The sequence below is a fragment of the Podarcis muralis genome, chromosome 10, assembly GCF_964188315.1.
Source record: "Podarcis muralis chromosome 10, rPodMur119.hap1.1, whole genome shotgun sequence".
NCBI lineage: Eukaryota > Metazoa > Chordata > Lepidosauria > Squamata > Lacertidae > Podarcis > Podarcis muralis.
This window is the reverse complement of record NC_135664.1, coordinates 6,833,916-6,848,432: the sequence shown is the minus strand read 5'-3', so window position 1 is coordinate 6,848,432 and position 14,517 is coordinate 6,833,916. Positions and strand designations below refer to the sequence as shown.

The window sequence follows — 14,517 nt, the reverse complement described above, 5'->3', positions numbered from 1 at the left end:
GCTGACATTTGCACTCCCTTCTGATTTTCCACCATTTCTGTTTCTGATTTTTTAAAATTTATTTTGCAGCTGAACATAGGTTGCACAGATCAGTTCAGTAGTTCTGCTCCAGTGCTCCTTCAGTATTCCCATGATGCTGGCCTGTACTGGTCATTAGTAAAGGAAGGCTGTTACCCAGCATCGCCAGGGGTCAAAGGATGTGAAGGAAGCTCACGAGAACTGACTGAGCCAACCGCATATTACACAGGCGACTTTGAAGACTGGACCAGGATTACCATTGTCATTCCAAGATCTCTTGCCTCCAGGTACTGGTTGTGATGAACTTATGGCGCATGATAGTTTTTTTGTTTGTTTTTTTGTTTGTTTCTGTTTTAGGCTGCAAGAATCTGGCAGCTACCTCAATTTTCAGGCTATTGTTGAAGAAACCCCAGAAAAGTAGTTTCTTTATAAAATTAGAACAAAACAAAGCACAGCATTTTATTTTTTTAAAAAAATATCTTTTAGACATGCAAGCTGCAGTAAAATGAAAAGAGCATGTTTCTGACAAATAACATTTACTTCCTTAGTATTCCCTCTTTCTTTGGGATTATCAATTAGGTCTGGAAGGCTGGCTGGAGAGCGATAAGCCCTCTGAATAAAATAAGCCATATCAATAGGATTAATTTCATAAACAGTTACTCCTGGGTAAAGAAGCAGCAGAAGGGCATTTGAGCTACTGTGTAATGTGCCGTGTCATTGGCTGATGATGATGAGTGTTAGGAAGACTCCTCTGTGCAGAGCGAGCAAAACTCTGGTTCAGAATATCCAAAACATTCTCCCAGCTGCAAACAGAAACAGAAGGACTAACAATAGCAAGTGCCTACCCAGTACAGAGGGACGCGGGTGGCGCTGTGGGTAAAACCTCAGCGCCTAGGACTTGCCGATCGCATGGTCGGCGGTTCGAATCCCCGCGGCGGGGTGCGCTCCCGCTGCTCGGTCCCAGCGCCTGCCAACCTAGCAGTTCGAAAGCACCCCTGGGTGCAAGTAGATAAATAGGGACCGCTTACCAGCGGGAAGGTAAACGGCGTTCCGTGTGCTGCGCTGGCTCGCCAGATGCAGCTTGTCATGCTGGCCACGTGACCCGGAAGTGTCTCCGGACAGCGCTGGCTCCTGGCCTATAGAGTGAGATGAGCGCACAACCCTAGAGTCTGGCAAGACTGGCCCGTACGGGCAGGGGTACCTTTACCTTTACTTACCCAGTACAGAGTAGATCATCCAGTGTGATTTCTTTGGCTCCTACCTCTGTTGTGCCTGAAGTACTGCCGCGTGCACCATTTGCAGTCGGACAGCTGCAAGCAGAATCCAAATGTAAACTTTCTCCTCATTCTTAACAGCCTGACGTCTGAAATATTTGGGGCCTCATGTCAGCACAACGCCATAGCCGGTTGTTTATTTATTTAGGGTGGCGTTCAGCTCAGTTTTACTCAGAGTATACCCATTGAAATTACATGAACAGGACTAACTTAGAGCTATTTCTTTCAGTTGGTCTGCTCTGAGTAACACTTAGCTGAGTGCCACCCTAAATAAAAACCTAACCAGCTGTGGTGTTGAATACCACTTTTCACTCTACAAAACAGCTTTTGATATAGGTGAATTAGTATGAATATGGCTTTAAAACAGTAAAAATTTCAGTTTAAACATACATCCCCAGCAAGCAAGGTCACAGATGATGAAAGTTGTAGTCCAACAACATATGGGAATTCACACTTGGGAATAGCTGAGAAACTGTGGCTTGTTGAAGGAAACCATGGTTTCTAATCATGGATTATCAACAAACCAGTTTGTTTTGGTTTTCCCCAGGTGAGACATAGAAATAAACTTTGGTTAGTACAGGCCAGGAACACAACCACAAACAGGGAGTTTGCCTGTATAAAACAGGGAACAATGCTTTCAGTCTCCCCTGTGTGGCCATGTCAGTTGAAAAGACAGGTGTGGGGAGCATTTAACATTTCAGCTGAAATAGTCCTTTGTGTGGCAACCTATGAGCTCTATTTCAAAGGAACAGATACTAGGGTTGTTAATGCATCTGGAAGGGAAACATGTAGTTGCAATGGATTTTAAATGGCAATTAGGACAGGTGCTGTATAGAAAGCTGTATTAGCTCCAGAATCCCAAGCTACTGTATCCATTATAGATTCAGATGCTATTAGTCATTGCTTTTACTCTCTGGAAATATGGCAATATTGTAGTATTTTGACAGGTAGGAACGGATTCCTTAGGTTCTAGGAAATAGCACCTTCCAAAACAGTCTCAGTGACTTTTCCAGAATTGAGATGGGCAAATCACAGCCTAAATGCCTTGTTCAAAGAAAAAGTGTGTGACATAGGTAGGAGTTTATCTTGGGACTCAAGCATGTATGCACATGGACACACTCCTTGTGCACGCTCATTTCATGAGTTTTCCTGCCCCCCTCTTCTCTTTTGCTAGCAGTAGTGGCCAAGATATTTTGTTGTAATGTGTGTGTGAGTTTTCAGACTGGCTCCTTCTGTTACTGCCTTAACAAATATTTACAGTGCATGGCATGCTGTGTAGCAGGGGGAGCTGGTGTCTTCATGGTGAGAATGTATCAAATAATCAGTGTGTGCTGCAGTTTAAGTATTTTCCCCTTAATTAACCAACAAACAGAAGTGCCAAGTCACACAAAGCTGACACTAACGAGTTTGCTTTGCCCAACACAAATAGCACCAAATCAGTAGCGGCAGTCTGTTTAGCATTATGTTCTGCAAAATAATCAGGAATAGGAAGCAAAAGCGAAGCAACATCGCCCAACCCAAAAGGAGTGTGGATCGGCATAATTAAATTCATCCCGTTGCCATTACAGATGGGGTACTGTTACCTCTCTCAATGTGTCAGCTGTAACTGTTGTATGTTGACAGATTTACATCCCAGTGCTAAATATATTCCCTTGTAAGTAAGTTCCATTAATAACAATGGAATTTGCTTCCAAGTTTTAATACATTATGGAATTATTTATTATGTTTTTCTCATGAGTCCAAGCCACTCAGAGAAATATGCATAGATTTTGCAGTTGGTTTTCCCAGCCACGTACCATATATTTAACTTCAGGAATTATATTGCACCTTGCACCACTGACCATTCTCTGGGCTCGTCCAATTTCATGGCACACATGCCCAATTTATATTATTGACTCTTAGGAGAAGCTCTTAGGAGCAAAGTAGAGAGAACAGAATTGAACTCGCCTGCCTGTACTACTGCTGCACATCCATATACTGCTAAAATGTTTGTATAGGCCCAGCATACATATAGTCAATAACATGGCTATTTGCAGGACAAATCAGTTGTGCAATTTGGACTACTGGTGTTAGACTTATATGTGGCTTAAATACATAAAATCTAATATCTACATGAGTTCAGACTAGGCCTGGAGGCAAAGCAGTCATGCCCAGTGACAGGGCGGGTGGGCACATAGAGCCAGTATCACTCCACCTGGTGGGAAGATTATCTGAATCAGACAAAAACAAACTGCAGCTTCACCTAGTTTCATGAATGGCTGCATTTAGACTTGCTGCACTAATGTAGTTCAATTGGATCGCCATCATTTTAATGATTTATAACAAGTTTTGTTTAATATTAGTTATATAAGCATATACCTATGTACAAATAAATACTATGTACATCTCCATTGTGTGCAAGCCATTGTAGACCATTACCTCATGGTAAATGTTTTATAGCAGTAGCAGTGCATGCACATCTTTTTGAAGGCTAAATTTATTCCTGTTATCACAGAGTTCTTCTTACTATGTGGTATCTACTTTGAGCGCTTGTGTAATATAGCATATCTTTCTGGCATTCCATGTAGTTTCCTGCTTTCAATATTTCTATCCATACAGTAAAACCAGATTCCGCTGGATCCAAGAGAGCAGTTCACAAAAGAGTGTACCCCCTTTCGGCTTAGATGGGGTATACATATCAGAGCCTTGTTCCAACTATTGCAATGGACACGGGGACTGCATCTCTGGAGTCTGCTTTTGTGACTTGGGTTATACAGGTAAGACATTGGTTTATAAAGAATTGCTGTGGATATCAATACGTAACATTCCGTTCATCCATTTGACTGTGCTGATATTTGGGGAGGGAAGAAGGAACTAAACATTATATTTGGGAACTGTTGGCAGTGTGTGGAGCTGAAACTAATTTTTCATGCACACAGCAGCTATATCTATATGCATGTAGGCATCTGGGAGAATCAGCATTGAGACTGACTGGTTGTTTGGCAAGGAGAGGGAACAGAAATCCAGCCTCCTGCTCTTGTTGCCAAACAGCTGATCAGCTCGCTAGCACAGTTTTTACAAGAGAACAACACACAGCCAGGCTCCATAGCTGGATGAGGGATGGAATTGTGTGCCCAGCTCTACCTGCTATATATAAGTTTCCATCTCCAGATAGGGCTATATTCACATATATTCAGCTTGCTAGACCGTAGCATCATGTGGTTCTTCTTACAAGCTTCTGTGAAAGATTATGTTTGCAATGCTTTGCTTTTCTTCTTTTCTTTTCCTAAAAAAAAAAAGTACCCAGAAAAAATGCTGGGCTTCTCTTCTGAGTCCTCAACAACAAACAAATAAAGGTGAAAAGATTCTTGAACAATAGCATCGCCTGCTCCTCCTTGCAACACACTTCAATGCCAGTGTTCATTTTGGATGTCTTTCATTTTAGAGGGAGAATTAGTGTCAGAGAGAAACTTAAGGAGCAGGAGGGTGGGGTGTTTACAAAAATGACTAAATGTTATCCCCCCTGAGCATTTTGTAGAAGAAACTAATACATGTGATTCATGTAATGCTGCTTGCCAGTTTATTGACCTTTGCTACCCAGCACTCTTTCAACAAAGAATCTCCCATATTTTTTTCCTTCCCCATCTGAAGCCTCACATGGAACCTGTGTATCTAACGTACCTAACCACAGTGAGATGTTCGACAGGTTTGAGAGGAAGCTGAGCCCTCTCTGGTACAAGATAACTGGAGGGCAAGTTGGGAATGGTTGTGGAATACTCAGTGATGGAAAATCTCTTTACTTCAATGGACCCGGCAAAAGGGAAGCAAGAACCGTCCCTCTGGACACCACAAGCATCAGGTCAGTTGTGTATTCAGCTTCTAAAACCTGTAGGCAATACTGACCTTACTTTGCAGAACAATGAACAAGTTTCAAGTACTTCTCAAACAAAGAAGGATTTTGAAGAACTGCTTTTTATGTAGAGTTACAGTAATTTGAGGGATATAAAGTTAGTTAGGCTCAAAGATAGCTTTTGTACTACATGGTGAAGCAATGGCATTTAGCTGACCTGTCAGCAGCAGGAGGGAGAGTTGGAAGGGCATGGTGACAGGGAGGTCAGCACTGTGCAAACGCACCAGCAGGATCACTATATGAACTCTACCTGTGCATTTGCATAGAAATGACCTCCCCACTGGCTTGTCCCTCCCTGAAAGCAATAGTGACCTTATGCCTGGAGGCTAGGTAAAGACTGCTGCCACACCCTGCCATCCGCTACTGAAGTGGGTATATCATCAGAGCCAAAGTGAAATAACTTGTTAAAATTCAGAACAAAAACGCTGGCTATATTTAGAACAGACAGTTATATTTCATTCAATGTGTATTTTGAAGACCAGGGTGCTTTCTTTTCAAACATACAGCGAAATCACACTCAGCTTGCTTAAGCCCAGTCTGTTTTAAATGCCAGTTCTGTCAGGACTATATTATATTGTGTGTGGATGATTCTCAGACTTTAGCAAGCCTCTTCATGTTCATGTGTGCTGCAATAGAACAGCCACCAAGAATACCTTGTTCTGTGCCCTTGTTTGCATCAGTGCACAAATGTCACTTGAGGAATCTCTTGACGGTGGTGCATGGAAAAGTTGGAAATAGGAGGAAACCAGAGTACAGATTCCAGAGTGTTGGTGTACTGTACTCCTCATGGTTCAATTGATCAACATTCTGTAATGACCACAGAAACAGAGAAGACAGTTTTATTTAGAAATAATATTACATTTGCAACACACCCTATTGAAAAGCCAATTAATTTTGGTACAAAGAATGTCGTACCTGAACTGCTGTTGACTACCTGGCCAACTTCTGTATCATCAACTTTTTGTGTCCATTCCCCGCCTTAAACCTTGCAGACCCAGGTCTTTCTATAAAGAATAATAAAAGCAAGCTACTTTTCTCCTTAATAGTGACCTATTAACGACACCTCTCTATGACAATATGCAGGTGCCAAAATCCTATACAACTGTTAGTGGTACAGTTTCACCGACCTCCATTCCAACATGAAATTTCCAGCATGAATAGGTTCCTGGGATACTGATGGTTGTATTAGTCTTCCTAAGCAGGCTGTGCATTCTGTCCCGCTCATAATGCTGTGATGCTTCTTGCATAACACTAGTTCTGACTGCCAGTCCACACTGACTGCCGGTGGCTCTCCGGGGTTTCAGACAGGAGACCATTCCAGCCCTATCTGAAGAAACTCTTTCCAGGTCTGTCCTCAGTCACCTCATTACCTTTCTTGAATGGCTGAGAATTTTGCCTGTAGCATTTCTGTCTTGTAGGCTGCCAATAGGCTGTCCAGATGAAATTTTATTCTATTCTTAATGGCTATCGCTTATGATTTTGTTCTCTGTCTGATCAGTCACTGCAGCCACATATGGGAGCTACCTGACAGCTGCAGAGGCTAGATAAGCATTGCAAAAGGGGTGGGCTTTTTGTTCCCCAGCAGATGACATCTGGCTTGTTAGCTGTAACCACCTAAGCTTTCATCTGTGCTGCAGATTCTGCAGCTAATGGCCACAGAAGAGTCTCTCCTATTTTTTTTGCAGACTCAAATCACCACAGATAGACTAGTCTTGTCAAAAAGTATTTTCTGTTTCTAAATCTCTCTATTCCTGAAGTTTTAAAAGACTTTATTTGAAAAAAGAAAATCAAGAAAGCAGTGCAATAAATCCTGAGAGGGCAGCTGAGGGGCTACAGAGGGGCAGTTGATGAGTCAGAGGAGCTTACCTACAGTTGAATACCCTCTGGCTGAGGCAGCTCCAAGCTCCAACATCATCCCTCCGCCACAGCCAGGGCTCCAGTGGTGGTGGGGACTGGAAAGGGATATGCTGGAGTCCCAAGCCCTCTTGTTTCTCCAACATATCGCCCCAAGTAGCTGAAAACCTGACCTAGCTCCCTCCCCTGCCCCACATAGCTGTAAATGCAGCAGAAAGAACAATGGAACAAGTTGCCCCCCTCCATCTTCTTCCCTGGCTGATGCAAGAAGGTGGGCTTAGGCACTGGTTGATTCAGTGCCAAAGAACATATCTGTACCCCTCCAACCGGACCTCCCTTGGCTTGCTTTGTAAGCATATTTAAATCAAAATTTGTAGCTAGACATCATTTCACTCCATAAGGGCAATATGCAAACATATTATTCATTGTTGGTAGTTAAGTTTTTACAAAGTGGTCAAAGTCTAACGGATAGTCCCTGAGGAAATTACTATTAAAACAAAATATATAACATTTGATGCAATCTCAGATGAAACTTTGCCCTTTGACACAGCTCACCACAATCTCCATGTTTATAACCACGTTTGTGTTAATTTCCATTTCTACTTGATTATAACAAAACCAATTAAAGTGATGATATAAGATGACTGAACAAAAAAACCCCCAGCAAAACAACCTGGTGTGATATTTTAATTAATATGAAATATTAATTAAAAGGTTGGCAGAGGTTTGCACAATTGTGAAAAACAAGGAAGTGGCACAAAACAGTCATTTAAAAATTAAGGGAACAAAGGGAAATGGGTTTCTTTGGTACCTGATCCCTTTTGCACCAGGTAGAACGGGAAACAGGTTGGCATAAGGACTGACCTCCCTGGAGAACACGTGACAAAAATCACTGTGTCCAAGAAAAGACCATCACCTATTTTTGTATCCTTTGTATTACAGGCATCCCCCCACTTAGGCAGGGGTTACGCCCCAGGCCCTCTCACGCATAACTGAAATTGCGTAAAGTGGGGAGCACCCTCTAAGCACTCTTTAAATGCCCTCTCTGCTGCTCTTTTTCCAACCTGTACCAAAAAATACTGTATCCAAAAATATCCACAGCTAGAATTGAAGCTCTGAGGCTGGCAGGAGGCTTGCGAATGCAGGGGGAAGTGGCTGCTGCTGTGCTGCCTGGCACATCAGCTGTTAGGCGGGGAGGCTGAGCAGTGTGGACAAACTCTGCTGTGCCTCTGGTCTCTATGGGGCTTCCTCTGCCCTCACTGATGTCTTCTTCGGGCTTGGCGGGGGGATCTCCTTGCAAGCCACAAGGACTCTGTAGCTCTCTCCCACCATTTCCGGGTTTGGGTTGAATTATATATTTCTTTCCTGATGCCATGTGTGAGTGGGCACTATGCAATGTGCTCTAAACACCTCTCTGGAGTAGACATTTAATGCAGACAAGTCCTACTTGTCTACACAAGTCCTACAAGTTCTACACTGGGAGCCAGTGTGGTGTAGTGGTTAAGAGCGGTAGTCTCGTAATCTGGTGAACCGGGTTCGCGTCCCCGCTCCTCCACATGCAGCTGCTGGGTGACCTTGGGCCAGTCACACTTCTTTGAAGTCTCTCAGCCCCACTCACCTCGCAGAGTGTTTGTTGTGGGGGAGGAAGGGAAAGGAGAATGTTAGCCGCTTTGAGACTCCTTCGGGTAGTGATAAAGCAGAATATCAAATCCAAACTCTTCTTCTGTTAAGTTCAGTGGGTCTTCCTTATTCCCAGGTGTGTAAAGGATTGCAGCCTCACTAAAGGATATGTTTGAAAACCATGCATTCATATTTTAGAAAAAGAGCTATGTTTTAGTACATAAACTTTTAAAGCCCAGCCCACTCTCCTGCGCCAGCTGCTTCTCTCCCCCGTCCCCCAACTCTGCCAGTTTCCTACCTATGTGAAGAGGTGAGACAGGGAATGGACTCCTGTCACTAAGTAATTCTAATACCAATAAAATGGAGTGGGGTAGAAGCCCCAAAGGAGTAAAGGGCATCAGACTGCTGTTTAGTGGCAACACCTAAAAGATGTCCTTTCCCATAATGCCTGTGGCATCCCAGGCTAGTAGAAATTTGAAGCAATTTTAAGTAGGAAGAGCTAAGCAGAGGTCTATGCAAACTACGATTTAAAGAGAAATCATGTGCTAGGAAAATGTGTCTGATAATACTATCCTCTAGGCCAGTGGTTCCCAATTAGCTGAGTGCTGCGGACCCCTGTTTTTCAAAAGCCAAGCCATGGGCCCCCTACTTTTAAAAATATGATATCTCTATGGTAGTTTTTGTTATGTGAACGGTGCCACAGACCCCCCCCCCCCCGGGTGGGTTATGCGGATATTCTGGGGTCCGCAGACCACCAATTGGGAACCCCTGCTTGAGGCTTTAACTATGCTGTGTGTGTGGTTTCCCCCCCCCCCTAAAAGAAATGTTCAACATTTTTGTTAACAGACTAGTTCAGTTTTATGTACAAATTGGAAGCAAAACAATCGGCACAGGCTGCAACAAACCCAGAGCCAGGAATGAAGGTAAACTCGGTTTTTATTTAGTTGTAAGTTTTCACATATTTAAAACTGTCTTGTTGATATTGTGCCTTAATTTTTGTGAAAGACATGTGGAAATCCATTATTTTGACACTAATTTTACCCTAGCAAAATGCCCATCAGTTTGATTTTTGGGGGCAGGTACACATTTCACACCTGAGTGTGGTCCCTTTCAATGAGGCTTGGCCACTAAGGGATACAGTCAATGGGGAAGGGGCTAATCCTACTCCCTGCCGCTAGTAACCACTGCCGTTGAATCCTAATACTATCCTTTTTAATAGTTTCCATTCTGGCTTCTATGTCATGCAAGCTGATAGGCCTCCTGATGTTGGTGCACATTGTGTACACTGCAATGAGGGAATGCTTTGGGGCATGCACAAAGGCATCCATGCAATCTGGAATCTTGTGCAACTGAGATTCCAGATCATGTGAATGCCATTGCACATACAGCTGTATGTGAAAGTCTTCCTTGCTGCGGATGCTTGTTTTGGGAATCTGGTCTAAGATGCACACACAGTGCATGTTTGGATCTTGCTTGCAGTACCAGTCACCACACAGAAGCAGAGTAAGGCCCAAATCTTTTACTGTTGTTGAAGGAATGGGCTCAGCAAAACAGCTCCGGACAAAGTTACACGAGTAACTTCCAATTTACGTGCATTTAACTTGCACACATTTGGCTTTATGTGATTGGCAAAATAAAGCAAAAGGGGGCGGGCATCCTGGAAAAAAAAGACTTTGGCAACCCCACCCGCCATTGAACCCAATGTGTTCTGACAGTGCACAGTTTTTGCGTTACACTTTGCTCCTGCATAAGCTGAGGGTCACCTGTACGCTGAAAAATAAGATCCACCTTGTAGGCTTTTCAGATACAAGCAACTCTCCACTTACACAGGGATTACATTCTGGACCCCTGCACACATAAGCGAAATGCACTTATTTAGGGAGCCCACTGCAGTACGTGTAGCTTCCTGCCCAACAGCTGTTCAGCAGTGTAGCCTGGCAGCAGTGAGAGCGCCTGTGTGCCATTTTGGAACCCTTGGAGTCTTTTTTCCTAGACTTTTGGCTCACTGACATGGGGAGGGTCTCCTCACAAGCCACATAGGAATTTCCAGCTATCTCCCACCATTGCAGGTTAGAATTGGTTTATTCATTTATATCCCTGCACCATGCATAGACACGGTTGCGCCCAAGTGGGGAGATGCCTGAACAGATATATACAGATACAAAGTATTGCCGTTGCTCTGAGTAACTTCAGATGATCAAAGCAGAACACTGAACAGCTATTGAACTGGCTGCCATGCATTTATCACAGATATAGTTGGAGAATTGGGCCATTACTACAGCAACTGGCTGAGTTGACCTTGCACCTGTGATCAACTCACCCATGGGGTGATTTCTGCTCATCAAGGAAATTAACCTCTTCAGCTGTCCAGCTACTGCAACAGCTTAGGCTATATTTTGCTAGCGTTGGGCTGTGGCAAACCAGGGTGTATGATGGGGCAGACAGGCTTCTGGGCCTGACCCTGCTCATACATGGATCCAGTGTGTGAGAGCATTGTGACAAAGTAGGCATAAAGATGAATGTGCATTTATTTCCTAGCTATACGAGTCCCAAACTCTATGTTCTTTCAATTAATGGAGTTACTCTTGAGTCACCTCATAAAAACTGAAGTTGGGGAAAGTATTATTTATACTAATGTTTATATTTAATTTTTACACTGCTCAATTTTTGCTTTGATTGAGCTCTTTCTCTTTTTGTGCCTGTGTAGTTGAAACAAATACAGTGGTACCTCAGGTTACATACGCTTCAGGTTACAGACTCCGCTAACCCAGAAATAGTGCTGCAGGTTAAGAACTTTGCTTCAGGGTGAGAACAGAAATCGTGCTCCGGCGGCAGCAGGAGGCCCCATTAGCTAAAGTGGTGCTTCAGGTTAAGAACAGTTTCAGGTTAAGTACGGACCTCCGGAACGAATTAAGTACTTAATCTGAGGTACCACTGTAATACGGAATTCTGAGCAGTCAAAACACACAGCACGGCCTCACGTGAAACAATCTGAGCACAAATATTGCTTTCACCACAGAGAATTGTTATCTGTGTGGCAGCTTTCCTGCTGTTGGTCATACTCTGAGGTCAAATGAACTGTGTAAGTAAGGAATATCACAATAGCATAGTAAGAGCCTGCTGGATCAGGCCAATGGTCCATCTGATCATCCTGTTCATCCTGTTCTCACAGTGTCCAACCAGAAGCTTGTGGGAACCCAGCAAGCAGGATTTGAGGACATGAGAACTCTCCTCTCCTGTGGTTTCCAGCAGCTGGTATTCAGAAGCATGGCTTCCTCCAGCTGTGGTTGCAGAGTCATCATGGCTAGCAGACATTGATAGCCCTCTGCTCCATTTTCATAGTCCATTTTCTCCTCACTTGCAAGAAAACTATACAGACCACATGAGACAAGACCATGGTATTGTGAGTTTCTTTGCCAGCTGCCGCTGTTGAGAAAGAAATTCACTTTATAGCCTCACAAAATGGCTAGGAAGTTGGGTGTTCACAGGGATGCCTGTCCTCATCATAAAAGTAACATCTGGGTGGGTTTTTAGTTTCATTACAAAAAGCAGAGAAGTGTTCTCTAATATCCTCTACCAGAGCCTGTTGACATCCTATGATTTCACACTTTGAGGGCCACTTTGAGGGCCACTGAATATTCCATATTAATATTGTAGAAATATAACATTAACTTTTCATGGTAAAGAACTCCTATCTTTAGGGAGAAATAGGTCAAACATATCAGCATCATACAGAATGAAAATTAGAATGTTTTAAAAGCCACAATTTCTCTGTTGTCATGACAGAAAAAGTACTGCATTACTTGAAAAGTAATTCAAGCATTGATTCTTGGCTGCTGCTGGGTTATTAATTCTGCTTGGTTATTAATTCTCAAACCAAGTTATAATAATAATAATAATAATAATAATAATAATAATAATAATAATAATTTATTATTTGTACCCCGCCCATCTGGCTGGGTTTCCCCAGCCACTCTGGGCGGCTTCCAACAAAGATAAAAAATACACTAAAATGTCACATATTAAAAACTTCCCTGAACAGGGCTGCCTTCAGATGTCTTCTGAATGTCAGGTAGTTGTTTATCGCTTTGACATCTGATGGGAGGGCGTTCCACAGGACGGGCGCCACTACCGAGAAGGCCCTCTGCCTGGTTCCCTGTAACTTGACCTCTCGTAGTGAGGGAACCGCCAGAAGGCCCTCGGAGCTGGACCTCAGTGTCCGGGCAGAACGATGGGGGTGGAGACGCTCCTTCAGATATACTGGACCAAGGCCGTTTAGGGCTTTAAAGGTCAGCACCAACACTTTGAATTGTGCTCGGAAACTTACTGGGAGCCAATGTAGGTCTTTCAAGACCGGTATTATATGGTCTCGGCGGCCGCACCCAGTCACCAGTCTAGCTGCCGCATTCTGGATTAGTTGTAGTTTCCGGGTCACCTTCAAAGGTAGCCCCACGTAGAGCGCATTGCAGTAGTCCAAGCGGGAGATAACCAAGCGGGAGATTATCACAACAGTACCCCTCTGGTTTTTTTTTATGGGTTTTATGTATATGACCATACACTGATAAAAGGCTAGTTATGCATGAACTCAAAATTGCATGCATGGTAGATTACAAATTGCCTCTGTGTGATTTTGTGCTTAGTCCCAAAGGCTGGACTCCATTATGCCGCCAGCACCATGGGAACAATCCTTTAGAGACAAATGCAAAACTAACCCCATCTTCTCCTATAACTCTTAAACCATAATGCCCAAAAGCCCCGACTCCCCATGTGATTTCCAGCTCACAGACATCTCTCAGCCTCAGTGTAATGCTGCCACTTCAAATGTAAATCCCTCTAAATCCTTCTGCAGAGTACTCATATCTGTGAAGTATAGATGCCTCGCTAGTGAGATGCAGGTATTAATTTGTGTTTATGGATTTAAAGTCAAATTAGCACTATCAATAATAAATTATTGACTAGAAAACTTGCAGTGGGTATTTGTTTTAAAGAGCAATGGCAGCAGGTTTCCCTTGTAGCATTACTATTACATTTGTTCCAGTTCTGCAGCAATATGTTGGAGTGAAGGAATAAATCTTGCTGCTTTGTTGATGTGAAAACAGGGATACGGGATAAATTTAGTTCAGTTCACAAAGAAAGGTGAACCTACCTAATTCGCACTGTCCAAAACAATATGCGAACTAAAACACAGCTGCCCTTTGAAATTCACCAGTCAAATTCAACAAAACACGTTTAATTTGGTAGTTTAATTTAAATGATTTTTTAGTGGGACAAGAGGAGTTCAGAAAAGTTCCAAGTTCTGTGAATCAGGTTAATAGAAGCCAAATCTTTGTTTATGTTGCAATAGATGAAAAGCTTATAAGTGTGCTGATCTATCAGAAAGTAAATAGTCTGTACAAGCTCATAAGTTTTCATTTTAAAAGAGAGAATTTTTTAAAATCAAGCTTACCTTGAAGTTATGGAAGAGTTGCTTAAATTTTGTCTTCAGTGTCCGCTGGTGAAGACTGGCCTGTGATCCTAGGTTTTTTGCAGGGTTTTGACTAAATTACTGTATTCCATCTTAATGTACAGGGCTTGTAGTTCAATATTCAAATGACAATGGAATAAGCTGGTATCTGCTGCGAGAACTGGACTTCATGTCTTTCTTAGAACCGCAGATTGTATCCATAGAATTGCCTCGTGAGGCCAAAACACCAGCCACCGCTTTCCGATGGTGGCAACCTCAACATGGTATGTGTTTAACACTATTATGAACCATTCCAATTTAGTATGTAAGTTTTAAGACCTAGTAATGTCTAGGGAAGATACAGTTTTGTTTAATTAACATTAACATGTCTATTCTATAAACACTGGCAAAACAAACTC

The 14,517-nt window shown here is 42.9% G+C and overlaps 1 protein-coding gene across 2 annotated transcripts in view; it reads left to right on the top strand.

The window, feature by feature from the left end:
- The window catches only part of RELN (reelin), a 304,253-nt gene that overhangs the window by 222,366 nt on the left and 67,370 nt on the right, over positions 1-14,517 (top strand). For both annotated transcript variants that reach the window (XM_077935775.1, XM_077935774.1), the window contains 5 exons: positions 70-305; positions 3,891-4,048; positions 4,923-5,130; positions 9,502-9,578; positions 14,224-14,382. In XM_077935775.1, coding sequence (XP_077791901.1) covers positions 70-305; positions 3,891-4,048; positions 4,923-5,130; positions 9,502-9,578; positions 14,224-14,382 — 838 coding nt within the window. The remainder of the gene's footprint in view (positions 1-69; positions 306-3,890; positions 4,049-4,922; positions 5,131-9,501; positions 9,579-14,223; positions 14,383-14,517) is intronic.